We start from the raw sequence: 26101 nt of genomic DNA on the forward strand, positions 1-26101 counted from the left end.
GTGTGTGTGTGTGTGTGATCTGTTTATTCCATTAGCCGAGATACAGTCAGTCAAAAAATGGGGACAACTTTGTTCCCGTTCCTGCAAAAGGATTTAAGAATCCATTCAGTCTGGGATTTACTTCCACACTCCCAACTCTCATTCTTCAAATATTTCCACTTAGTATGAATATAAAAACACCAGTTGGTCTATTGAGGAATAATGGTGGAAACAGTGACTGAAGTAAACAATCTGTTTTTTAAAACAGCATCTTTTTTTCATTTCAGGTGCAAGCCGCGATGTATTGAAGAGAAAATGCAAAAGTCAACACACCAGTTCAGCTTATGTGCTCCAATTCAAGAGAAATCTTCTGTAATTTGTGGAAAATTTGAGCTTGTGTTGACCTTTCACTTCTATGGAAAAACATTTCTGAACAAATAAGCGTCCTGTGTTTTTTCAACTTCTTGACATTTCTTTGTAGGTCTACTCATGGCAGAAGTGTTACGCAAAATTCTTGTTGCTAAGTGTTACTGCCTTACAGGGATGAATTTTCGAACCCTTTTGTCAAAGTCTGACCTCGGGAAGCTGACGTACTTTTATGGCGAGTCATCGAACATCCGCACGCAATGTTGAAATCTTAAATGATTCACAATTTTGTGACGCAGGTCAGGTGGTTCAAATATAGCAATCGACCAAAATCTTAAGGAGGAATTTGTCTTTGAAGAAGCCCTAGAAATTACCTAAACTGACCCTAAAATGGACAATTCAAACCAAAATGACAGAGTTTTGTTCATGGCTTTCGTCAGAATTTTTTGTGGGTCTCTGTGTGATATATGAAAAACATCCAATTTCATATTGCAAAACAATGCTGGCTTCAGGGGCTGAATTTACAAATATTCTTTGTTTGGATGTGGACTCAAATGCAGGGAAGTCAACGATGCAGGGGTGCTAAAAGAAAGTTATTCTAACAAGGATGAGAAGGCAAACATCACTAAGTAAATCAAAAAAACAGAGATATAAACTTCATGGACAAGAATGGACAATGAACTGACAAGGACTGAATGCCAGCCTGGGACTAAGTACACACAAACTGACAAGACAACGTGGCTGAGGAAATAAATAAATAAATAACTTTAATGCAACACTGACCGAGGGCTTTTCCTCTTCATTGTCATTGTCAATTAACTAAGATGCTTTCCATTATGTGCCACAGATTGACAGATCAAGAAAAACCCATTACTCTTTTGAAAGCATTATTTTCACATTTGCTACACAATTTTGGTACCATTCTTCATTTCCTCCCTCCAGTAGACTCAATCAGCACTTTAAAGCTAAGAATTCAACCCCAGTTGATAAAATTAGCTTTTCCTTCACCCACTGGCACATGTCAAACAAGCTAAAATGGAACCTTTCGACACTTTTGGGGCTTCCATGTGCGAGCGTTCTGCCTTTTACCTTGGCTATATGTGTGTGCATTAGGGAGTGTGGTTGGAAGGGTGTGTGGGGGGGTGTAAGACAGGATCAAACCTGCTCCCCTGCTATCTGATCCTGCTAAGCTTGGAAAATTAACTCAAACTCAATGCACGTAGCCTATATATATATAAATAAATACATATATATATATATATATATATATATATATATATATATATATATATATATATATATATATATATATATATATATATAAAGAGAGATTGATTGACCCAAACAGAGCCCACTTTTAAAGGCCTTCTGAAAATGTCCAAAATAGCTGCTCCAACCAAAATGGAAGACTTCCGTGTGTTTTCAGGCATGGCTTATTGAAACTTTTTTGTGGACTTACTCGTGATTGGTTACAGTACGTCTAATTTAACATTCCTATGTGAAACTGGCTTCAGGGGCTGAATTAAAAAAACGAGGTTGCTGTTGAGCTGCTTCAAACCAAAACAGCAGACTGTGTTTTATAGTGTATGGTTTCTTGAGACGTTTTTGGTGGGTCTATTCATGTGAGAATCTTCTACCAAAGTTCATATTTCTATGTAGAACTGGCTTCGGGCTAAATTTTGATAAGTTCTAGAGGGTAGTACCAAATCTTGACAGCAAAATGCAAGATTTTCTGTTTGTTTTCAAGCAAGGGTTTATAAAACAAATTTTGGGGGGTCTATTCTTCCAAAGTTCACATTTCTACGTGAAACAAAATTCAAAAAAAAAAAAAAGGGAAAAAACATTAAACTTTTTTGTGGGTATACTCATGATAGACCTGCCGTGCAAATGTCATGTTGCTATCTGAAAATGGCTTTGGGCAATTAAAAAAACAAAAACAATTGTGACTTTTTGGGGATGGGATTATCCTCAACTTTCAAGAGAGCCTTCGCTCCACATCTGTCATAGTTTATTTCCTTGGACTACTTGTCAAAAACGCAACATTTCTGAAGCATTTGGTGAAGCAAATCATGAAAGACGGAGAAGAGGATGTGTCCTTGCAGTCCCATGCAAACCCTGACCATTGAAGGGAATAAATTAGTCAGGAGTGTGTTAATGAGAATGAAGCGAAGAAGTTTTCAAGTCCCCCTATCATTCCCAGATGTCAGCGCGCCTGGCAGCTGAATCACTGCTCTACTCTCCCTTTCTTCCCCTCCTTCCTTGCCTTCTTCGTTCCTTTCCAGCTGTTTTTGCTCCACCAATTGTTTCGGGTCTTTGCCCTCCCTCCTCTTTCTCCTCTCTCTCCTCCCGCTTTCTCCGCTCTCTCTCCTCTCTGTGCATCTCTCTCTCTCTCTCTCTCTCTCTCTCTCTCTCTCTCTCTCTCTCTCTCTCTCTCTCTCCCCTCCCCTTGTTGTGACACAGCACACCTGCTTGATCTCCGCTGTCGAGCACTCCCAAGTACAATTACCCCAAAGGCCCGAGCAGCCGCTTTTTGCTGCCTCATCCCCCCGAAAAAACAAACTTGCTTGTTTTTTTTTTTGTTTTTTTTTCGGGGAGTCCCAGCCTCTGCTCTTTGCCTTCTGCTTCTCCCGGGAACAGGTTGGTTGCTGCATCCTTTAGACTTTTGGGGGAAAATGATGGGAATTGTATGACAGGTGGGGAAAAGAGCTGGAAAGTCATCGGGACATGTGCAATGTTTTTTGGATTATGTCATTTTATGTAAATTCTGTCTATGTGTTTGCAAGCTTTTCTGATTCCCACTTTGAATTCCACTCAGGCACCCTTTTGCCAGGAAAAAGGGGGTGTGGTAGGTGCCTGTTGATGCTGGTCCCTCACTCTCCCCCTTTTTGCCCGTTGTTCTGGATTTTTTTTTTTCGTAACCAAGTGGACTGTTTCGACACTCAGTCGATTGATTGTTTTGATGGAGCCCGTGTGGAACCTGCTGCATTCCTACGTGGCGACTGCTTGAAAATATAATTTTTGTGTGTTTACACAGCGAGAACTGGATTCTGGGGGGGAGGTGGTCGTTATCATTTGTGTTGGGAAAATGTTTGGAATTGCTACATAAATGAGGAAAAACAAGCATTTCTCTGTGATGATTCACCCCATTAATATTAGTAATGGCTTGTTTTTGAGCAGCAAACCCCTTATCTGTCAAAAAAAAGAACCTCCTCCTACCCAGCGTTTCCCTGCAGGAGCCAAATTGCTTGAGGGGCAGATTGAATGCAAAATAATAATAAAAAAAGGTCGTACCTGCCATTAATTCTATATTTGCACAGCTTCCATTCTCTCTCATTGAGAGGAGGTCTCAGCTAACTCATTACATCCTGTTTGCCAGCAGCAAAAGGAACTAATAGGTCTCAGCTGCAGTGGAAAAGAAGAGAAGAGAGTCAAAAGTGATGAAAATCTGGGCTTGGAGGACAATCAGCGTGAAGCCAAGCAGCTGTTTAACATTTGAAGCAACCATGAGTGAATGGAAGGTTTGTGCAGAGGAGCTTTTGGGCTCTTCTTTTCCATCTGGAGTCCAAAAGCTTAAGAACAATACAAGTTACATATGTATTTCTGTTTAAGAAGAATCAAACAGGGGAGGAACATACCAAAAGCGGCGGAGGGATGGAATTGGGTGGTGGCAGAAATGTGTTCAAACATTTTTTTTTTTTAAATCCTGATAATGGTGAAGTCTATTGTCTTATAAGGCGAGTCTCGTTCACTCACTCTTGAGTGCTTGCACATGTTCTCTCTTGTGTAATCGCCTGATAAGTCACAAATCCGTCGTTGGGAGGTCTTCCAGAATTTTTTTCATCACAAGCACATGGGAGGAGGAGGCTTGCAACTGGGACAAAAGAGACACATGTTTTAAATGTCACACGGCCTTGAGAATAACCTTCAACGCTTCGGCCTCCTTCAGCGTTGTCAAAAGTCAAACGTAAGCTGGGAAAGTCGCACAAAAGCCAATGGAGGAAAAATGATGTGAACCATGCTTTGTCTGGGATTCATTAGGAGTGCTGGAACCACTTTTTTTTTGTGTGTGTGTGTGTGTGGGGAGGGGGGGGGCATGCCTTGAAGGGGGGATGGGCCTTGCTTCCTTGGTCATGCATTAAGATATCAATCATGTCTTAGAAGAACATGGCAATATTTTCCAGTATGGGAGCCAAATTTTGATGAGGTCCATGCACAGAAACATCACCCCAGTTACACAACTCATAGCGGTGGGTGGATTCACCCAAATATTGATACCAACGTTGGTACTGATCATACTCAACATTTGATGGTGCGTTGACTTCAGTTATTCAAAAGAATTCTGTGGACAATACCAAATCGTCCAGTATCCTTACGACTTGGAGTTAAACCATCTTAATTATTAGGAAAAAGAAAAGAAAAGAAACACTGACACAGGCCTTGTATTGAATTAAAAGCAAATCGTAAATGTCACCCCAGACGCACCCAGAATATTTTTTTTTCAAAGTGTAAAAATTAGCTTCATGATGCTTCATGAAGGGGCTCTTGTTTCACAAATTTACTTTTTTAGGGTTTATAAAGGATAGAGGGGGTGTGCCAATGATGTCAAGGATGTTTTTAAGGGGTGGGGCTCAACACAGTATGGGTTGGACTTAGCTAAACATTAGTTAGGTCCCTTTTACCACTTAAGATTAGTTGGACATTTTACAACTCGTGATGACTCAACTAAAAAGCATGTTTAAAAAAAAAAAGAAGCAAAATCCTCCCCATGGTAAGTCCCTGCAGTACCTGCCACACAAACACACTTATGCACACAAAGCCACAGCTGGGAAAAATTACAACCCTATTCAAAAAGGAATGCCGTGAAAAATGATCAGCAATCATCTTTGTGAAAATATCCTTCTTGCACACTGGAAAGGAGACAAAACATAAACGCTGATTTAAAAAAAATATATTTTTTGGGGGGGGGGGAGGGGGGCTGCTTTTTTTCTTTGAGGTGCAGATAAGAAGTGTTTGAGGTGGAGACGTGTTGCAGCGCGTTTTGACACGTGTCCTGCTTTTAGCAGATTCTCCGCGAGACCATCATCCCGCCAAGCCAGCGGACGCCGTCGCGAAAAAGAGGCGCGAGCCTGAAGGCGCAGCAGGTCGACTCATGTTTTTCGACTTCATTCATGGCAAGAAAGAGGAGAAATTGCACAAAATGAGGCGTACTAACAGCAGCACTTGAAGATTGAGTGGCCTCGTGATGACAAAATTGCTTACAGTTGCTTGGAAAAGAGCGTTCAAAAATAACAATAATTTACATGCTACTTCACCACGTCTAAACATACATACACATACTGTCAGCCTGTTCTGATAAGTTTTTATCACATGAAGCCTTCCTGACAGGCACCCCCTCCCTCATTTTTGAAAAATGGAAATGTGTGTTTACCATTACTCTTTGTAATCCAGTGCACCCCCAGGGGTCTAAAAATTCCAATAATTTACACTATTTACTACACAGCAAATTTTGTAGTGTTAAATTGAGTTAAAAATCCAGTGTTAATTATTTTGCGTTACTTGGTGTTGATTTGGGTGTTATTTGAACACTCAGTGAAGAAAAAGCCCCACGGGTGGTGTTATTTCAGCGAGTCAAACTCATTGACTCCAGGCTGAGTTACCTTATACTGTACATCCGAGCTCTTTCTCGCTTTTCTTATTTACCATGAGTCGTGCAAGAAGTAACACTAAAACTGTGAGAAATGAACACAAAAAGGAATGAAAATAACACTTCGTGGTTTACTTACTCCTGCACTCGCACATGATTTCTAACTATTTTGTTGACATTGGGATTTTTAACTTCATTGCTGCAATATGCCTGGCGGAAAAAGAGCTGACGAAATTGAGGACATAAAATCTTCTCTTGTAAAACTCAAAGAAATGGCCACCGAAATACTTGAAATGAAAAAGAGCATAGAGCCACTTCTGAAGGAAATTCAGCAGTTAAAGAAAGAGACACAAGAAAAAGATTGACGCGTTGTCACCTTGGAACAAAAAGTTAATGATTTGGAACAGAATCTTTGAATCAACGATGTGATAGTTACAGGTATATCCAGATTAAACCGCGCCACGGCCCTCGGGCGAGGGCTGCGGCCAGCACAAGTGCAGTTGATTCTGACCGAGACTGTCGAACAGCAAGTGACAACTCAACTCAGAGATTTGGGATTAATTGTGGATCCAGCACACATTCAGATGTGCTTTTTGCTTCTAACTGGGGGGACACGACTACCGGCAGTTCTAATCAGGTTTGTTGACAGGAAGAAAAAGATTTCTCTTTTGAGAGATAGCTACAAGCTTTAAGGTAAACATGTCTACGTCAATGACAATCTCACTAAACGAAATGCTGACATTGCCAAAAGGGCGCGACACTTGAAAAATAATGGATTTATTGAGAACACATGGACAAAAGACTGTCGGATCTTCATCCAAAAAAAAAAATACGGATTGTAAAAAGAGTGGAAGAATTGGCGGAGTTTGAGAGACAATAACTGCTATCAGTAACTCACATCATTAAATTGTGAATTATGTCTTACCCAAATGAAATTATTGTAACATATTACTAATTAACTGATGATTTGAATAATGTAAATATAGCATATGATTACTTGCTGAGACTGCCATGGTTAAAGTTGCAATATGGAACTTTTTTCCCCAAAATACATTTACAATAAGCTTTTTATTTGACCATTTTTGAGTGAAATGCTTTCTAATTAGTAGATTAATACCTTAGCTGTTCACAATGGGTACTCCTGCAAACCTCTGGCCAATAGTTTTCACACTGGATTTGGGTTAGAAATACACGCGCCCTGTCTGCGAATGTGACGAGATGTGAGTGGTGTGTATGTGAAAAACGGTATGTGCAGTTTAATTTCTCGTCAGCAGGTGTCAGTAGCGATTTGAAATGGAATATTCTACGTTCAGTAGCTTTAACTCTTGTTTATACACATGCATTGATAACATGTATTGCTGTTCCTGTAAGAATGTAAACATTGTCTGGCTCTATTTCTGTTCGGACATTTGATGTAACATGCAAGGCTGTCGTGATAAGGTTGTATTGTGGCTGCAATGTCCATCCATCCATCCATCCATCCATCATCTACCACTTATCCGGGGTTGGGTCGCGGGGGCAGCAGCTTTAGTAGGGAAGCCCAGACTTTCCTCTCCCCAGCCACTTCAACCAGCTCCTCCGACGGGATCACAAGGCGTTCCTAGACCACCCGAGAGACATAGTCTCTCCAGCGTGTCCTGGGTTGTCCCCAGGGCCTCCCGCCGGTGGGACATGCCCAGAACACCTCTCCAGGGAGGTGTCCAGGAGGCATCCGAACCAGATGCCCAAGCCACCTTAATTAATTCCTCTCAATGCGGAGGAGTAGTGGCTCGACACTGAGTCCCTCCCGAGTGACCGAGCTTCTCACCCTATCTCTAAGGGAGAGCCCGGATACCCTGCGGAGGAAACTCATTTCGGCTGCTTGTATCCGGGATCTTGTTCTTTCGGTCACGACCCACAGCTTGTGACCAAAGGTGAGGGTAGGAACGCAGATCCACCGATAAATTGAAAGCTTTGCCTTTCGGCTCAGCTCCTTCTTTACCACAACGGACCGATACTGAGTACGCATCACTGCAGACGCTGCACCGATCCGCCTGTCGATCTCTCGCTCCAACCTACCCTCACTCGTGAACAAGACCCAAGATACTTGAACTCCTCCACTTGGAGCAGGATCTCATCCCCGACCCGGAGAGGGCACTCCGCCATTTTCCGACTGAGGACCATGGTCTTGGATTTGGAGGTGCTGGTTTTCATCCCAACCTCTTCACGCTGGCTGCAATGTATCTGCTGTAAATAGTTACAATGGGGTTGGTGAACATGGTTCCAGGATGTGGGCTACTCCGCTGGGTGGGCTTGCCTTGGTGAGCGCTCAGGAGTATCAAGATCTAAGCATCATTAGATGCTGGCAACAGTGGTGGCTGAGCTGACCAGAATGGAGTGAACGTTGCTGTGGACGCAATGGGCAGAATGCAAGCCGATCTACTCTTCTGGAAGCCACAACATGTGTGAAAGCTGATCCATGGTCAGTGAAGACGCTACTGGTGAACGAGCATGCGCTCGCCTTGGCTGCTTGCCTGAATGGGTGGGCTTGTTGGTGGCGTTCGGGAACCGATTTACCAATTCCAAATGATTGGTGCTAGCTGCAACTTACACACAGACATTACTCAAGATGAACTGAGCAAGGAGTGTGCAGACTTAAGTCTGGGATTGAACAATATGAATCCATGACTATCATTATCAATGTATATGACTGATAAGCATAGTAAGAATCAATGGGAACAGGGGTTACTAATAAGCCATGACTTCTACCAGTCAGCCCTTCTTTTGGATGTCAATGTTGCAAATGATATTATGTGATCGATGTAACCTGTAATAATGTGTCCGAAAGGAAGAAATGAATAAAACAAAAACTAAAGTTACAACAACTGTGAGAAATTAATACCAAAAAAATGAAAGGAAACTTTTAAGTGTTAAAGAATAACACCGATAATGTGAAAAAATAACACTGATAGGTGAAAGTAGATAGCACTTAAAAGTGCAAAAAGTTTGCTTTTATGTGTCAAATAATAACTCTATGACTCTACCGATGAGTTAAATTTTTATACTTTTGGTAGTGTAAATTTAACTCTGAACTTGTGAGAACTATATAAACTTAGGGAAAGTGTTAAATTTAACCCTATGGGAGTTAAATTTACACTTCTGATTTTACTGTGTAGTTTAAGCATGATGCCTTTTGACTGGACAGGATTTGTGAGGGGGTGTGCCATCTCTGATACAAGACCTGTGGTGGGTGGAGGTGGGTGATCACACCCTGAAAATCAAGTGAAACAAAACCAATAAGTCAATAAAGACATGTTGAGTCAATCAAACCTTCAAATTGAACTGAAATACTGCCAAGAACTAGACTTTTTGGGGGGAGGGGTGTGAAGGTGTGCCGTCTTTCTTTGAAAGTTGCCAATTGCATCTTCAAAAAAGTATCATTGGAACCAATCAATGTTTTATATAATTGTAAGTCTTAAGCACACCGTCAAATATAATTTGAACAACCAGATTGACTTCTACATCAGCTGAAGCGTGAAGAGCACCCTTTGACCAAAATCCTGACAGTTGGTGCACCCCTCTCTCCCCCGCTAAAAAAGGCTTCATGTTTTATCAACTCAAACAGAAACAACAAAGAAATTAGCTGTGTGTGTTTTTATCGGGAGATGGTGCACAGCTGAAGAGATAAACAAACCAAGTGTCTGATCGTGCAGCACTCTTTTTTTACAGACGGGATTAGCTGCTGTGGAAAACAAGATGACTGGCAGAAGCTGATGAAAACTTGACGGGGGCAAAAAGGATGATGGGGGTGCATGGACGTAGCGGGTAGGAGGCAGGAGACATGGTTAACTCATTAACAGTGAAGGCTGTTATTCCACGCGCATTGTCGGAAATATTTGGCTCCGCGGCGTGCAGCCAAATGTGCGTCCAATCCCAAAAATGAAAAATTTGCAATGAAGGACCTCGCCCTAAACAAACAAGCGAAAGGCATCTGTAGAGAACTTGGCCCACCATGTGCGCAGACAAGAAGTCTGAATTTGTACTTTTTTTTGAGATAAGAGAGCTTGACACGGCCAAGATGACTCAGCCTGCTAGGAGAGTGGAACATGTCCTCTGGATCTCATGAAGCCCAGACAAGAAGTCTTTGTTGCAGCTAACATGAGAAAACATGGCAAACATGCTGGAAGTGCAGCAATATAAAATATGTGTGTGTGTTTTTTGTTCAAATTCAACAGATTACTAATCCAATGCAGGTCATTCTCAGTTAAATGGAAGTAGTTGGAGCTGGTGGGGTGCCATGTGGGTTTGCCGTGCCAGGTTCTGCTGCGTTGGGCTTGGGGCGCGGCCGCGTCAGGGGGGAGGGTGCTCTGGGCTTCTGGGTTTGCACTCCAGCCGGTGGCAACCGTAAGTGGGGCCTGGGGGGTTGTGCCCTGATGCTGCCGCAGCCTGGGGGGCTGTGCTTGCCTGGTCGGGCCGAGGTTGACGGCTCCCCTCTTTGGTGGAGGTTCTCATACATGTCAGATCCACCACACCCGCATCTACTGAAACTCAAGTAGAATTTGCTTATCCCAGTGGTCGCTGAATCAGTGAAGGCTGGTGTTTGTGGATCTCACTCTGCTTCATCTATCCTTCGCTCCTTCCTTGAGGTCTCCCTAATCTGTTAGAATTGAGATGTTTCTGGGGTTAGTGAAAGATTCAGGTTTTTTAACTCTATGGATGGTTGGTGGTGTCTGGTTGGTGCTGGATTTTACTTTGTTTCATCTTTCTTTCCTTTGGTCATTCCTCTGGTCTCCTGACAAGTATCCAGTTAAGGTGAAGGGTCTGGGATTTAAAACAGGTTTCATGTGCGTTAAAGAGCACAAACACACGCACGCACGCACGCACACACACACACACACACACACACACACACACACACACACACACACACAAAGAAAGCGATGATGATGATGACACGTTGATTTGGGAAGGCTGCTGAATCAATAATATTGAAAAAAAGGAAGTGGTTGGAGATTGTTATTGTGGCATTTTCGGTGGACGAGGGTTATCATTACGGCTAGGGTCGAATGGTCATCCCTGTGACCTCACGTAACCGCGCCTCGGTTTCCGCATCCTAGTAGCGATTTCCGAGCAGTTGCGCCAAATCACTTGTTCGCTGCATGTGGCTCATGTGTGCCATTTCATTACAGAGCCTACAGAGGCTGCAAAGCATGGCAAGAAGATTGGCGGGTCCTTGTGCTATGAAAGGTCGGCGAGTGTGTGATGCAGTTGCGTTGTGTGCATAGAAACTGTACAATTGTGAGGAATGGCAGTCGAAAGCAAATCATTTCATATTCTTATTTGCTTCTCAGCTGTTTGGATGACTTGCTACTGTTGCACAAAAACTCATTATTACAAAACAGTGGGCTTTATGGTTCGAATCAAAGTATGGAGCTAAAAAAAAACAACTTTCATTTGGACAAAGCAAAAAAATGGTACTGTACAGTACAATGCAGCATATATTTTTTAGAACATTTTTAATGAACATCTGACAATTATGTCATTTTTAACTACCTGTATAATTGATATTTTTATACATATGTTAAAACTGGCATCACATTCATCACATCATTTTAACATCTGACTGTACATCATGCAATTTGTTATTAAACAAAGTCTATTAGACATGTTAGAATAACAAATGACAGTGTACTACCAGACCTTGTCTGCCAAGGGAGAATTGTTTTAAAGTACTTGTAACTTGTTTTTTCTCAGCTGTTGCTTTAATAAAAGTGTTTGTTTTTTCTGTGTTTTTTTTGGAGAGAGCTCAGTATTGTTCATTCTGTAATTTTAACGATTCGACATGTCATCATCATTGCTCTATCTCTTTTTTATTTTTTATTTTGTATGTGTGTGAGTATGTGCATGTGCGTGTGTATGTGCATGTGTACGTGTGTGTGCATGTGTGTGAGTGTGTACTCATTAGTTCACCTAAAACCTATTAAAAATCCCATACCGTTCACCTAAACCGAATACTTCAGAATCCAGCTAGAGTTGTCAGGTTATCAGGAGACCCGAGGAAGGATCAAAGAAAAGAAAGGAAAGTGAAATCCAGCACTGACCAGACATTACCTACTACCCACCGGGTTACCAACCAGAGTCTTTCACCAACCCCAGAAACATCTAAATTCCAACATATTAGGGAGACCTCAAGAGACCAAAGAAGAGACTGAGGAAAGGAAGGAAGGATAGATGAAGCAGAGTGAGATCCACAGACATCAGCTTCCACTGATTCAATGACCAGAGGAAGAAGCAGATTGTGTTGTTTCATAAAAGTGTTATAACAATCACAGCTACTGTGCGAAACAGACAAATGAAATCCATGTTGATCTGTCCTGTGATGTTAACTTCAATCTCCAGTCCAAGTGTAACACAGATGTAAAATGGCTGGTCTGAGTCATGTATTGGCAGATCGGAAGAGATCACGTCACATGTAAATAATTGACCAAAGATCTTCAGTCGGAATTATTGCGATTAGAATGACAAGAACGTCTCCATGTAAATCTGACTACTATCTTGTTGACTTGTTCCTAAATATTGGACACTTTAGTCAGTTACCATTTCCAGATAGAAGACATCTATTGACATTTTGTCTCTATTTCTGCAGGTTCCCCTCCATTAGCAGCACCATGAGGTCGGCCTGTCTCTCTCTGCTCCTGGTCACCGCCTGCTGGGCTCTTCCCTTCCGCCAATCGGGCTTTCTGGACTTCATGATGGAGGACGAGCCCGGCTCCGGAGTGCTCGAGTTACCCAAACAGGTGGATGAAACATTCATGATGCCCGAAGGACCCAAGTGCCCATTCCGCTGCCAGTGCCACCTGCGTGTTGTCCAGTGTTCCGACCTCGGTAAGACCACTAGACAGGGTAACGTTTCCTGGTGTTTGGGATTTTCAGCCCTGAAACAGCAACATTTCACAGTCTTAATCCATCAGGAGGAAATTGCGTTACCAATAGGCCTGGAATGGAGGAGAAACCTAAACAGTCAATATTAATGAAACCCAAATGTTGTCCTTTAAGACCCCTTAAAGACCGCAATTACTCTCCACAGTCACAGCAGTTTACCCCATTGTTATCTTCTATGTTTGTCTAATCTGACATCCAGCATGTACACAAGACAAGAAAAGTCCCTCTTTCCATTTTTGTTTAAAAGAGAAGGGGTGCTCAGCTTTCAGGGTGAAGCGAGGAGTCAAACTAGGTGGTGAAATACGTCAAATATATGCGTGTCCAACGACCATCTTAACTGAGATGTTCCAATAATGAGCAAACAGCGTACCCTGGAGATGAATTTCCATGACTGGACTCCTTTAAAACCACATAAACATTCCACGTGCAGTCCACGGTAGCAATACCCAATTGGGTTCAAATGACACTTAGCGTGGGTTGTGAAAATATTGCGGTCGCGTCGTCGTGGCGATGGTAATAACAGGAAGTGGGTACCTGCGTCAGGGGCACCATGTAGCTCCAGTGATTAGAAACATGTGAATGTTAATAGCGGTACACCAACCACAGGGCTGGCAGGTGACTTTAATTATGACCAAGTTAGCGGAATGTTGCAAGTGGTCTCCAGGGGGGTGTCCCACTCAAGGTACTTAAGTTGTCTCATGTACATGACATAGCAAAATTTGCTGTCTGCATTCAACCCATCCTTGAGGAGCCGGAAGATTTTCTGTTAATATCTTGAAAAAGAAATGACGCAACTTGAAAATGTATCGCATTCTTATTTCATAAAAATAAATAAATAAATAAATAAAAAAAATTTTTTTTAGAATAATGATAATTATAATGCATCAGATTTATATAGCGCTTTTCTAGACACTCAAAGTCGCTTCACAATGGAATGGATACATTATTCAAGCAGTCACACATTCACACTGTGGTGGCAGTAAGCTACTTAAGTAGCCACTGGCACAAGCTGACAGAAGCATAGCTGCCAGTGTGTTCCTACAGCCCCTCCGACCACCATCAAACATTCACACCTTCCATACACCAGTGTGATCAGCACTGGAGGCAATGTGTGTGAAGTGCCTTGCCCAAGGACACAATGACACATGACTTGGAGAGAGCGGGGATTGGACAGCCGACCTTCTGGTTACTGAACAACCTGAGCCACGGCCCCCACATTTTAAATCAGTCCTTTTTTTCTAGTCTTCCGTACACAAGTATATCTTCTAATTTAGGACGGAGAGTGAGTACTGAGCCAACTCGGATGACAAACTCTCACGATTTGACATGCCAAAAAATCTTCGATTGCTGAGTGCGCAGTTTGCTGCTTATCGATCAGAAACCGACACATTTTCGTAAGCCACTCTCGCAGACGTGGTGAGGAAATTTGTTTCACGTGTTTAAAGTGATTCAAACAAGGTTTTGCTATCAAGCAAGATTCATGACAACTTTCAATTGCATGGGTGAGTACTGGATAAGTACTTCTCTTATCCATTTCCTGGACGCCATTTGCGTACTAATTTGTCATACTTGACACAAGGTTGGCCACCAGTTTACAAATGTTGCGTAAATTTTGACATATTGCCACGCACTTTGTGTTGCGCCAACATTTTTTGGGTTTAATGTAAAAATCTGTTAGGATAGGCTGAGGATCTCACAACTCAAACCTACAAAAGCGCATTAGGGTCATGTATAAAAAAAATCTTTTTTTAGAGGGGGGGTAATATTCCGAGAAAAAACTTGCAAATTGGCCACTTCATAAAGTGGCAAATTTGTGAGAAAAAACCTCAGAAACTTACAAGTACACGCTACAGTCTAACGTGAGGATTCGTTGGTGGTTAAAGGAACACTCTTTATTAAATGGCAGGATGGAGACAGATTTTTTCAGAATTTAAACTTTACTGTTATACATGACAGCTAGAGCAACAACACTTGCTGACTAACACTAACCAATCAGAAGCTAGCATACCTTAGGTAAATGCAAGTGAATGACGCAGAGCATCAGATTCAACACTTAGCTACTTGTACAAAAAAAATACCAAAATGTATGTATGTGTAAATAATAATTATGGTAACATAAATGTACATTTTAACAAATTAACTAAAATGCTTGATCCTCAGGGTGTGTATCTTCATAAAGCGAGGCGTCTTTGTCATTGGCTGTACCCAACGCTTTAAAAGTGCAATGTTTAACATCATATGGTTAATCTCTGCTAAAGCCATTACTATCTCCTTATTTAAAACCCTACCAAAAAGTATTGGCACAAAGTAGTAAGCCACGTGTATTTCTCGTAAGTTTCTGAGTTTTTTTCTCGCAAATCTGCCACTTTTTTAAGTCACAAAATTGCGAGTTTATAAACTTGCAAATTTATAAATTTTTTATTTGGAATATATACCCCCCCCCCCCCGAAAAAAATACAACAATATATATATATATATATATATATATATATATATATATATACACTGTCGTACAAACAGACCTCAAAAACAGAAACAGTATATTCACCCCTCAAATGTAAACAAACCATTTGCATGTCGCCACAGATAGCAAAACGCCGTAACCGCCAGATGCCTCTCCTTCAAAACATCTCTCGTCTTGAGCGCAGGTGTCGGTTTCGCAAGTTGTGTCGATGGCCCGTGTCATACGACGCTAAAATGTGAGCTTGGTGTGCAGGTATGTCGTTCAGGAAATTTGTTTCCAGTTTCATTTCCTGCCATGTGTGCCCCGGAGAATGCTGAATTTTTTACATATTTAGTCCCTTGGGAACGTCAGCATATACTGTGTCCAAGTTTCTGCCTTTTGGACTTTGTGTGGACTCAACTAATTTCCATAATAAGTGATTGAGCGTTCAAAGAATTTTCAATCTTGATAAACATCCAAATTTAATAATCTTTTGTTGGGATATTTTCCTTGACGAATCTGTTTTTTTCTCCCCAGGTCTGAAGGAGGTTCCCAAGGACATCCCGGATGACACCACCCTGCTCGATCTGCAGAACAACAAGATCACCGAGATCAAGGAGAACGACTTCAAGAACCTGAAAGGGCTGCACGTAAGAGACCTTGGACTCGCCGTTTGCAAGCACATGGTGACTAATGAATTCACCAATTCGTAGAAAGCTGGGATAGTGGTGAATCCTTCCATACCGCCACTCCCTCAGTCGCCAGGTGCACAGAAACAAATCATGTGTCGATTTCCAAGATCTGGTTCTCCCGTCGGAAGGGGTCACATTCCTTGCATCATCTCTCGTCTGTTTACACGAGCGTGGAATGCCAGTGAAGACTTGGACTTATCCCCCCCAAACCACTCGTGCTGACGACTGATAAGGTCCCAGCATGTCATGGAAAACTTTACAGTGACCATGCAGGAACGCAAAATTGTGGAGAAACGTGTACCTTGAAAATGTCAGAATTGTAGAAGGACTTAAAATAGTTTATTCGGTGTTTACGAGGCCGAGCACAGAGTCTGAGTCTGAATCGCGCCTCTAAGCCTTGGAAAATTATTTTTATTTTTTTCAATGACGTGAACACATGGTTGTAGTCTTGGCAAAACATTGTTGTCTGGCTTGATTTATGGCCTCTATATGTCATTGCTCCCAATTACAATGCTAAAGTGTTACATTGATTGGAAACAGAGCACCGGTTGAAGATTCCAATGTTTTTCCGTCCACAGGCGCTGATCCTGGTGAACAACAAGATCAGCAGCATCCACGCTAAGGCCCTCAACCCGCTGACCAAGCTGCAGCGCCTCTACCTGTCCAAGAACAATCTGAAGGAGATGCCAGCCAACATGCCCAAGAGTCTGCAGGAGCTGCGCATCCATGAGAACGAGATCACCAAGATCAAGAAGGCCTCCTTCCAAGGAATGTCCCACATCATCGTCATGGGTAAATCAAATTAAACAAGTGTTTATTCCACAGAGATTAATCTTGTCAACGTTCTTCTGGTGATTGAATTGTCATCTCAGAGCTCGGATCCAACCCCCTGAAGAGTGCAGGGATCGATTCCGGCGCTTTTGCTGACCTCAAGAGAGTCTCCTACATTCGTATTGCGGACACTCAGATTATGGAGATCCCCCAAGGTACCCCGTCAATATAACAGGATTTATTCGGCCTCAGCATTGATGTCTTGGTGGTGGTGGTGCTTTGTTTTTGATTTTTTTTGCTCAGGTCTGCCCAGCTCACTCTCTGAGCTCCACCTTGATGGAAACAAAATCTCCAAGGTCACCGCTGAGAATATGAAGGGACTCAAGCAGCTGGCCAAGTATTAAGAATGCTTTTCTTTTGTTTATACGTCAATTTAGTTTGCCGGAAGTTAATTCAGATGTTTTTCTTATTTCCTCAACTTTAATCATTAATCAGAGCAAAAACTATTTATATGTTGTTGTTGTTGTTTTTTAAATATATAATTAAGCCTTGCCGGAGGTCTTCCCACAAGACTGACACTTATGATGCACAGGATTTGGGATATTTTATCCTTTTCAAATCTCTTTATCTCCTTGGATACAGCTTGGCAAAGCACACGATAGTTGCGGCATTGTCCAAATGACTTGTTTGGACACAAAATAGACTATGGAAAATTGGGAATGAACAAAGAGAGCTTTGATGCAGCACCAGTACAATGTGTTTCCATGTAATCATTTTTCACTTGACTACTACTAAAGCTAGTGGTGATGTGACTTGTTCCCCACAGGCTGGGTCTGAGCCATAATGAGATCAGCCTGGTGGAGAACGGCACCCTGGTGAACGTCCCCCACCTGCGGGAACTCCATCTCGATAACAACGCCCTGACCACTGTGCCCCCCGGCCTGCCCGACCACAAATACATCCAGGTTCGACTTCAGCTTGTGATTGCTTGTGTTGGCTCTGATCAAAGCCACACTACATAGTCACATAGATTCATTTACTCTGCTCATTAGGAAGAACGCTGAAATCCCATCCTTGTAGAATGTACTTGACTTATTTTCTCTCATTTTAAAAAAATTATTGTCCCGAAAAGACAATCATGGGATGATTCACCCCATTTGTGCGACCCCAAATAGTGCTGGCTCTCACGAGATACACAGTTTCTTTGCGGGATTCATTGAAAATGAATGAAAATGTTTCCCAACCATCCAGTTTGTGAGACTGCTCATAATTTTTCAATGTTTTCACATAATTGTATGTGTCTCAACCCTTGTTTTGTAATACCTCTGTGAGTTTTAATTGAGTTATGTGCTCTGTTTTCAGCAACATTTGTCAGTGGTTAGGATTTGGCCAAAACGACTCAACTGATTGCCACGAATGTTGGCCAGCATTTTCTTAAAATTTTCAGGGAATACTGATCCAATTTTGGATTGATTGGCCCTTGTATTCTCAAGTGTCCTGGTAGTTTGTCAGTCCAAATTCCAAATTTCCAGTCTCTTTCTGGTTTCTGATCAGATGAAGTTTTCATCTGGTTGCTGTCATATTTTTGAAACAAAAGCTGTACTTTGTCATTGATGCAATCCCCTTCCCGCAGGTGGTCTACCTCCACGCCAACAAGATCGGTGTGGTGGGAACGGAAGATTTCTGCCCTCCCGGCTTCAATACAAAGAAGGCCATGTACTCGGGCATCAGCCTCTTCAGCAACCCTGTCCCCTACTGGGAAGTGCAGCCCATCACCTTCCGTTGCGTCTTTGACCGCTCTGCCATCCAGCTGGGAAACTACAGGAAGAAGTAGAGAAGCTCTGTCCCCAACAGCCGCCATCCTTTACCACCACCACCACAGAGGAAGTGTGCATTTGTAAATGAGCGTGTGAAAGTGTGTGTGTTTGACCACTGACCGTCACTTCTCTGACCCGACTTTCTCCTGATGGTGGACATGGACCTCAAGCACATTTTTGTTTTATTACATTGTTTTTTACAGTTATTTAGCTCGGCTTTGGTTGGTAGTAAACACGGCTTGCAGCAAACATGCACTGCACATCACTGGTAGAGCCGTAATATATTCTCACACTCATACTGTAGCATAGTCATGTGCATCATACGGGACAGTTATGAATTTTTTTTGTAGACGAGGCCTGTGGAGCAGGCGGCAAAGTCAAGAAAGTTTTCAATCATTTCTGTTCTTAGGAAAGCGTGACTTCCATCACTTCCTCACGCTCACTACTCGTCTCCTCTTCCACTTTTGCTGTCCAGTGAACCAAGGTTACTTTCTAAATTTAGAATAAACCATATATGTTTTAAATGTCACAACCAAAAATGTATCTGCATGCTTTTATTCTGGACTCTCTTTGTAATGTCTTTCCCCTGCCACTTCATTGTTTGTTTCAAAAGAAGAGGCATCCCGCTGCACCCGGAAGTTGGTGTGAATGTTGTATGTATAGACACTGTATATAAATGCTGTATAAAAACCTCTCATTGCATACAAAAGGCACAAGCACATATCATAGCTTAAAATTTTAATGACTATATCAGCAACAAAGGTGCTCCTCTTCATCTTCAGGGCAGGGGGCTCCCGCTAAAGGTGTCCTGAAAGAATAAAAAATACTAATGGAAAACATTTGCGATGGTTGTAATAACAGAAACCGTGCATTGACGTCATCAAACACTTGTTGGAAAACAAGGCCAAAGAGAAGGAAAGATCGTCGTAGAAGAAGGTGCAAGACTCCAGAAAGACACCACATCCTGGTCTACCAGCCAGCAGGAAACGCTACCTTTGCACTGCCTAACTTTACGTGACCATTTTCATGGTCCGGGCCCAAAAAATATTGACACAAGAAGCACATTGGGCCTCTGTGATTTACAGCTCTCGAGAGACTGTGGGAATATTTAGGTTAAAGAAATGGAGCGGGACACAGTGGGTGAGACAAAGTGTTCCAAATAAGCCCTTTGCAGTTGAAGATCGACATTGATCTCCAGCCGCAACATCTGTAAAAACAGCAGCCCTGACAACCAAGCTGCTGGGATAGAGCGTACCTTTTCCAGGACCTTGTCTTGAGGACCAAGCCTGGAAAGGTGGCTCCATCTAGAGATACTATAAGACATATAAAAGTGTTTACTGACATCAGTCGAGATTTCCGTGACAAATGGGCACCTTTTCCCTTTGCAAACTAACGTAGGCTCACGGATGCGGCAGACAACGACGAGGCACAAGGGTTGCCAGGATGAGCAAAGTCCTTTTCAGGTATTTACTTTGTTGTTATGTTGGTTTCCAAGTCAACGCAGGGGCACAAACTAGCATAACAGACCAGAAATGACAGTCCACGTACTCCAGTGAACATATGCCACCAGATGGTATATGCCACTATGGACTCAAGTAAAATATTTCAAAAAAATGTGTTCATACCAAACAAATTACCTTGTCGTCTGTAGCACGTTTTGCGTATCACATAAAAACAGTTTATTAGTATTAATTAACATATTTACATCAGAATCAATCAATGAAACAGAAATCACAGACTATGTTAGGGATTGTGAATGTTATGGCGTGTTTCCTCATGCATCAGTCTGTTGCCCCCATGTGGAAGTTTAGCACATTGCTTCTATTCTCTGACACTCACACATACATATACCTACACACACGCTCAATTAGTCTGTCGTCAAGCAATGTAAGCCTGACCGAGCCTCATTACCCACAATTCAGTGGGTGGCTGCAAGGGGAGTTTAATGTAACCGTGCCATGCGGTGTGAAAATCCTGAGATGAAATGCAGAGAAAAGAAAAAAAACATTTTTCCATCTGCTTTGTAACACTCACAATCGATTGCAGAGGGTTTTTACATTAATACAGTAAAGTTGCCAAATATAATCTGACCTCAAGCACATGCGTCACTGATTCACGGCCTTGGTTGTTCTAATCTTTAATCGGATACCAAATCTCATTAGGAATATCTAAACAAACCCCTCAAATCACAAGTTTATCACTCGTGGAGATTCTCTTGGGCGCTTATGCAACACATGAGCCCCCACGAGGGCTTGCAGCGACCACATGGCTGCACAGCAGGGACAGAAGGTGGCGTCTGGCTGCTTGTCTGACAGTTTATTAGAGGACTCAGTGTGTCAGTGCCAAGGCGTCCCAGAATATCCCTGTTTGCTAATGCTGTGTGTGCCTGGACCTGTGAAAAGCCCCGTCGGAGCAAGTGCGTCCCATTGGAGTGTTTCTGTGCACTCATTCACTCTGTACAGTATGTGTGTGCTGCTTTATGTAATTTACGGCAAAAGTTTCCCAGTGCTACAATGATGAAAGCAATACAATTTGCTACAACAACAAAAATTATGATTAGGCTACTAAACATTTTTATTGCCAAGTCTAATGCACACACTGATATAAAAGAATGAGATTAAACATGGAGATGGCTTTGTGTGAATAGCTGCACACTTGATTTTGTATTGCAATGGCTGTTATCCAATGGATAGTTTATGTTGTATTAAGTATACCATTACTGTTAGCATGACACTATTACCACATATACCAACTAAACCAACCCTTTTGAAGTCTATGTGGTAAGAAAATTGGGATTTGTCTTGTTGGCAAATGGTTTCAATAGGACAGGTAGAGTTTTTGACCATATGGGACTGATCAACATCAGCCGGCTTGTGCCTTGCTGAAGATTTAGATTTTTGGTACATTTCCAACAAAAATCAGACCGTTTTCTCCATTGGGCGTCTGCCCGGGGCTGTTGCTTCAGTACAAAACCTGTTAGGTTTTTCTCCTGGTTTGCCTAAGACTCCCCATATTGAGTGGGTTGAAATGAAAAATTCAACCTATTGTGGCTAGTAGAACACAAACCTCCACCAAAAGTCAAACAATCCTAATGTGGGCCATCCAATGATGCAAACGTCAGACATGACATTCACACTACGAATGTCTGCAACGTTCAAATGCAGGTAATGCTTAGAGCATGTGTGTAATCAAATAGACTTTCTGAGAGGACACTGGCTTCTATGCCAAGTGGAGCAACAAAAGGAGAGTGCGACCAATCAAAAGCAGCCGTGACATCCCGCCGTGCTTTGACAGGGTGATGAACGTCCCCTAACAAATGGGGGAGGCATTTGGCTCATCTTCCCAACCATTGCCCCAACGCTCCTCCCACCAAAAGCCCCCCGCTCCATTCTCAATGGGGAACCAATAAAAGGGTGTAGTTGGACGATTGTTGGCCTTCAAAATGTGCTGAAAGGAAAGAATGCAGCGGTGGTGTAAAAACATTGAAAGAAACACGAGATGGATGCGATCTGCTTCTACTTACCTTCTAAAAGTACTTGGTTTTGCTGTCTCAATGTTATGTAAGACTTTTCTGGCCATCTTGCAGCAGCATTTTGTCAGATTTTCCAAAACTGTATTCACAGAGGATTTATTCTTGCTCGTAAGTCTCTAGGTTGTAATATTTTTCCTCAGTTCAACCCCACTTTTTGTACTTTTCTCAGGAACAATCAAGTTTACCAAAGTAATCAGCAAAGTGCTGGCAAAAAATGTGTCACCCATAGACCTGGTTGCACCTGTTGTTGACTTTGGACACTTGCATCCATCCTGTTGGCATCTTTTGATTCTCTACAACCTGAGTTTACAGGAAAAAGCTCCCTCATCACTGCCATATACCTCCCAAAACCTTCTCCTCCTCCTCCTTCTTCCCATCCGCCATCAACATCTCCTCCTCCTTTTCCCCCTCTGTCTCTACATCCCACCCCCCATCCCCGTTTCTACCCTGTCTCTCTCCTCCCTCTCTGTCTTTCTCTTCTGTGTTTTTCTCCAGAGACGTCTACTTTTTGAACACCATTGTGTTCTTCCACTGGCCCTGCAACCCCAAGCAGACAGTACGCTGTGAGAGGAGCGCAGGTAAGTCAGTAAGTTGCAGAGACAAACCGGTTGATAGATTTTCCCATTTGATTGGTTGTCTCTTGGGTGAGAGCTTTTGAATTGTTCTGGACTGAATTGGTGTTGCGACAAAGAAAATGCATAGAGCAAAAGGAGTAGCAAGCAGTCCTTGAGGGTTGTGTTCTTTGCATTTATGTATTTGGACATGCAACATATTTAATGGTTTAGGACCAAGTCTGGAAAGATCCTTATGCCTCTGCAGGACTGTCAAAATGGATGGTACCATGGTAGGACCAAGTGTTTAAGTGATGGGCCGAGCGATATTTCAGGCTAATTTGCGCTCAAGGATTTCTGGGACATCTGTCTTGCATTACCACTGCCGTCACCTCTGTATGAAGAGGAATCTGTGAAGGTGATAGATGATAGATTTGTTGTTGAGGGTTGAAATTGCCCCCTTGGGTCTCCAGTCTTGAACTCTTGAATGATTAAATAACGCTTCAAGGGAGTGGGTGTGGCAGTGCTGATGAATGCGTCTGTTTTTTCTTGTTCTTGCAGCTCTGTTGTCTTCATCTTACGTCTCCTTCTCTGCTTCTCATTCCCTTTGCAGAAGCCATGTTTCCTCTCCGTGTACACCTGTTGGCAGCTCTTGTTTGCCTGGCACTTTGCCAGTATGAGGACTACGACTATGTGCCGCCCTCCTTGATAGGACCCTCGAGCGCAAACTGCGACCGCGAGTGTGAATGTCCCATCAATTTCCCCAGCGCCATGTATTGTGACAGCCGCAAGCTGAAGGTTGTGCCAATGGTGCCATCGGGAATCAAGTATCTGTACCTCCAGAACAACCAAATCGAAGAGATCAAATCTGGCGTTTTTGATAACGTCACTGCCGAGCTCCGGTGGCTGGTCCTCGACAACAACCAGATCACCAATGGTAAGATTGCAGCAGGTACCATTGACAAACTGACCGCCCTGGAGAAACTCTTCTTTAGCCACAATCTACTCACGGAGCCAGTGGTCCCTCCGTCTAAGTCTCTAGACGAGCTCAAGATAACGCACAACAAATTGAACAAGTTCCCCTCTGGGCTCATGAACGACAAGGAGAATCTGACCTCTGTCAACTTGCAGCATAACGAGCTCACCTCTGAGGCTGTTGCCGGCGCGTTCAAAGGGTCCAAGAAGTTGCTGTCCCTCGATGTAAGCCACAACAAGTTGAAGAAGCTGCCTGTCGGCGTGCCAGCCTCGCTGGAAATCCTCTATGCTGACTACAACGATATCGACAGCATTGGCTCGGGGTACCTGAGCAAGGTGCCCGGTCTGCGTTCCCTGAGGGTGTCTCACAACAAGCTGGTGGACTCCGGACTCCCAGCGGGAGTGTTCAATGTGACATCACTGGTGGAGCTGGACCTGTCTTTCAACAAGCTGCAGACCATCCCTGACATCAATGAGCAGCTGGAGCAACTGTACCTCCAAGCCAATGAGATCAACAGTGAGTGGGCACAGACTCGTCTTCATTAAAATTGATTGAGTTAATGTAGGCATTGACTAACATAATTGTTTTTGGTCATATTCTCTCCCTTTCCTGCAGAGTTTGACCTGTCAAGTTTCTGCAAGTACGTTACCCCCGTCAACTTTTCTCACCTGAAGCACCTGCGCCTGGATGCCAACTACATCACACACCACAGCATGCCCCCTGAAACTTCCAACTGCCTGCGCATGGCCTCTGAAATCATGTTTGAATGAGGACTCCCCTCCACCTGTCCTCCATCGTTTATGGATTTACTTGTTGAAATAATAATCCTCAACAGGAACATGTTCACTCTTTCAAATCTGATTATACAGCATATAATGGCAGGGCATAATTAAGTTTGAATACATAGCATATATTTGTATAGAAAATAAAAAATAATAATAATTTGAAGGTGGGGGGGAATCCTTTGGGGGGGGGAGCTTTAGTAGTGCTAATTTTCCTAACAAGCTAGCATCTTGGATGCACAATTTTGTAGATCTAGATGAGAAGGCTAGTCACCTACTTGCTCGCATTACCTTTGATTTCGGGGAAAGAAAAAAAGTACACTTCAAACATTCCAATTAGACACTTGTCAAAGCAAGACAAGACAGAGTAAACAATGACGTTAGCATCTCCATTGTCTCTATAGTAGCTTCACTTTGTCTTTGTCTTGTATGTTCTGTGTGTAGCATGTATAGGTATCAGGTTTCATAAAGCCATTGCTGTGCAAAGGGCCAGCAAGAAAGACCGCGTATTCAACGTATACATTAATAAAATGTAAAATACTTGTTCAGTATAGCCTACTAACTTAAATCTTGAAAAACTTCAATAATAGCTCATGAAGCTAAAGTGTTGCATATTTGTTTGTCGTGCACATTGCTGATTTGTATTATTTTCATTTCATGCATGAATTCGAATGGTATCATTCTTTTGATAATAAACTACAGCTTTTGCAGTTCTGGAAGTTCTCTATTGTTGCTTAACGTGACATTGTCATAGACTATAACATCTTGTCTGGATCATTTCCTTTTCTTCACTTTAGAGCCTCTTTGGAATAGTCAATGCTCGTGAATCTACTGTGAAGAACTCAGTTTGAATAAACCATGTTTCCAATACGTTTTTATGTATGGAGCTTTTTGATATCAAGTGTGGTTGCATGGAAACACATCAAGTATAATATCAGATCAAAGAAATTCCTTTTGATTCCTTCTCTTTAAGTGTTCAGAGCTAGTTTTATGTTAGCTTGTTTTTAGCTTGCTGGAAGAATGTACCAGCTTGTATCAGAGATCACATTGCAATGCACATTGTATGAAATATAAATTAAATTAAATTATAATGAAGATATTGGTTATTCATTAAAAAAGGAAATAAAAAGGAGACCTTTTGCATTCTAATATGGCTTGCTGCTACCATTTGCATCAATCAAAGCTCTCATAGTGCCACCTTTTAAATTTTCAAGCTGTATTCTTGTTTAAAATATAATTTGTGTGGGTCCTTTCAAGCCTACAACAGCTTGTAAACAGAGCTAGCTAGGTTCACTGGCTCCGGTACATGGTAATCTGCACGTTTGCATTGTCCGTCGCGTACTTGTTGACACAACTTGCAGTTAAACCGCCAAATGTCTTTTGGAGCACTTGGCTTGTGAATGCAACACAAATGCATACAGTCACATAGAGGTCACAGGCAACTGCATTTTCACACAATAAGTTCAAGGACACATTCTCCAATGCTCTTTTATTTATATGTTTTGGGTTCTGTGTTTTTTCATATTGCGGTGCATGGACAATGTCGAGAATGCTAAGTGGTGTACTTGAGGGGGAAAATGGAAAAAAGGAACATACTTTTGTGGTTTCTGCTCCATTTTGCAATCTA

The 26101-nt window shown here is 42.4% G+C and overlaps 2 protein-coding genes across 2 annotated transcripts; both read left to right on the forward strand.

Moving 5' to 3' along the window:
* The first annotated feature begins 2808 nt into the window (after positions 1-2808).
* dcn (decorin) lies at positions 2809-19470 on the forward strand. The gene is made up of 8 exons (XM_077545320.1): positions 2809-2982; positions 12615-12853; positions 15891-16003; positions 16624-16837; positions 16918-17031; positions 17120-17213; positions 17643-17781; positions 18450-19470. Exons 2-8 carry the CDS (start codon positions 12637-12639, stop codon positions 18648-18650), a joined length of 1092 nt encoding a protein of 363 aa, XP_077401446.1. The 5' UTR covers positions 2809-2982; positions 12615-12636; the 3' UTR covers positions 18651-19470.
* A 3136-nt stretch (positions 19471-22606) lies between these two features.
* Positions 22607-24650, forward strand: lum (lumican). The gene is made up of 3 exons (XM_077544791.1): positions 22607-22743; positions 23330-24208; positions 24308-24650. The coding sequence occupies exons 2-3, from the start codon at positions 23335-23337 to the stop codon at positions 24460-24462; spliced, it is 1029 nt and encodes a 342-aa protein (XP_077400917.1). The 5' UTR covers positions 22607-22743; positions 23330-23334; the 3' UTR covers positions 24463-24650.
* Positions 24651-26101: the final 1451 nt, after the last annotated feature.

This window comes from Vanacampus margaritifer, chromosome 15 (assembly GCF_051991255.1).
Source record: "Vanacampus margaritifer isolate UIUO_Vmar chromosome 15, RoL_Vmar_1.0, whole genome shotgun sequence".
NCBI lineage: Eukaryota > Metazoa > Chordata > Actinopteri > Syngnathiformes > Syngnathidae > Vanacampus > Vanacampus margaritifer.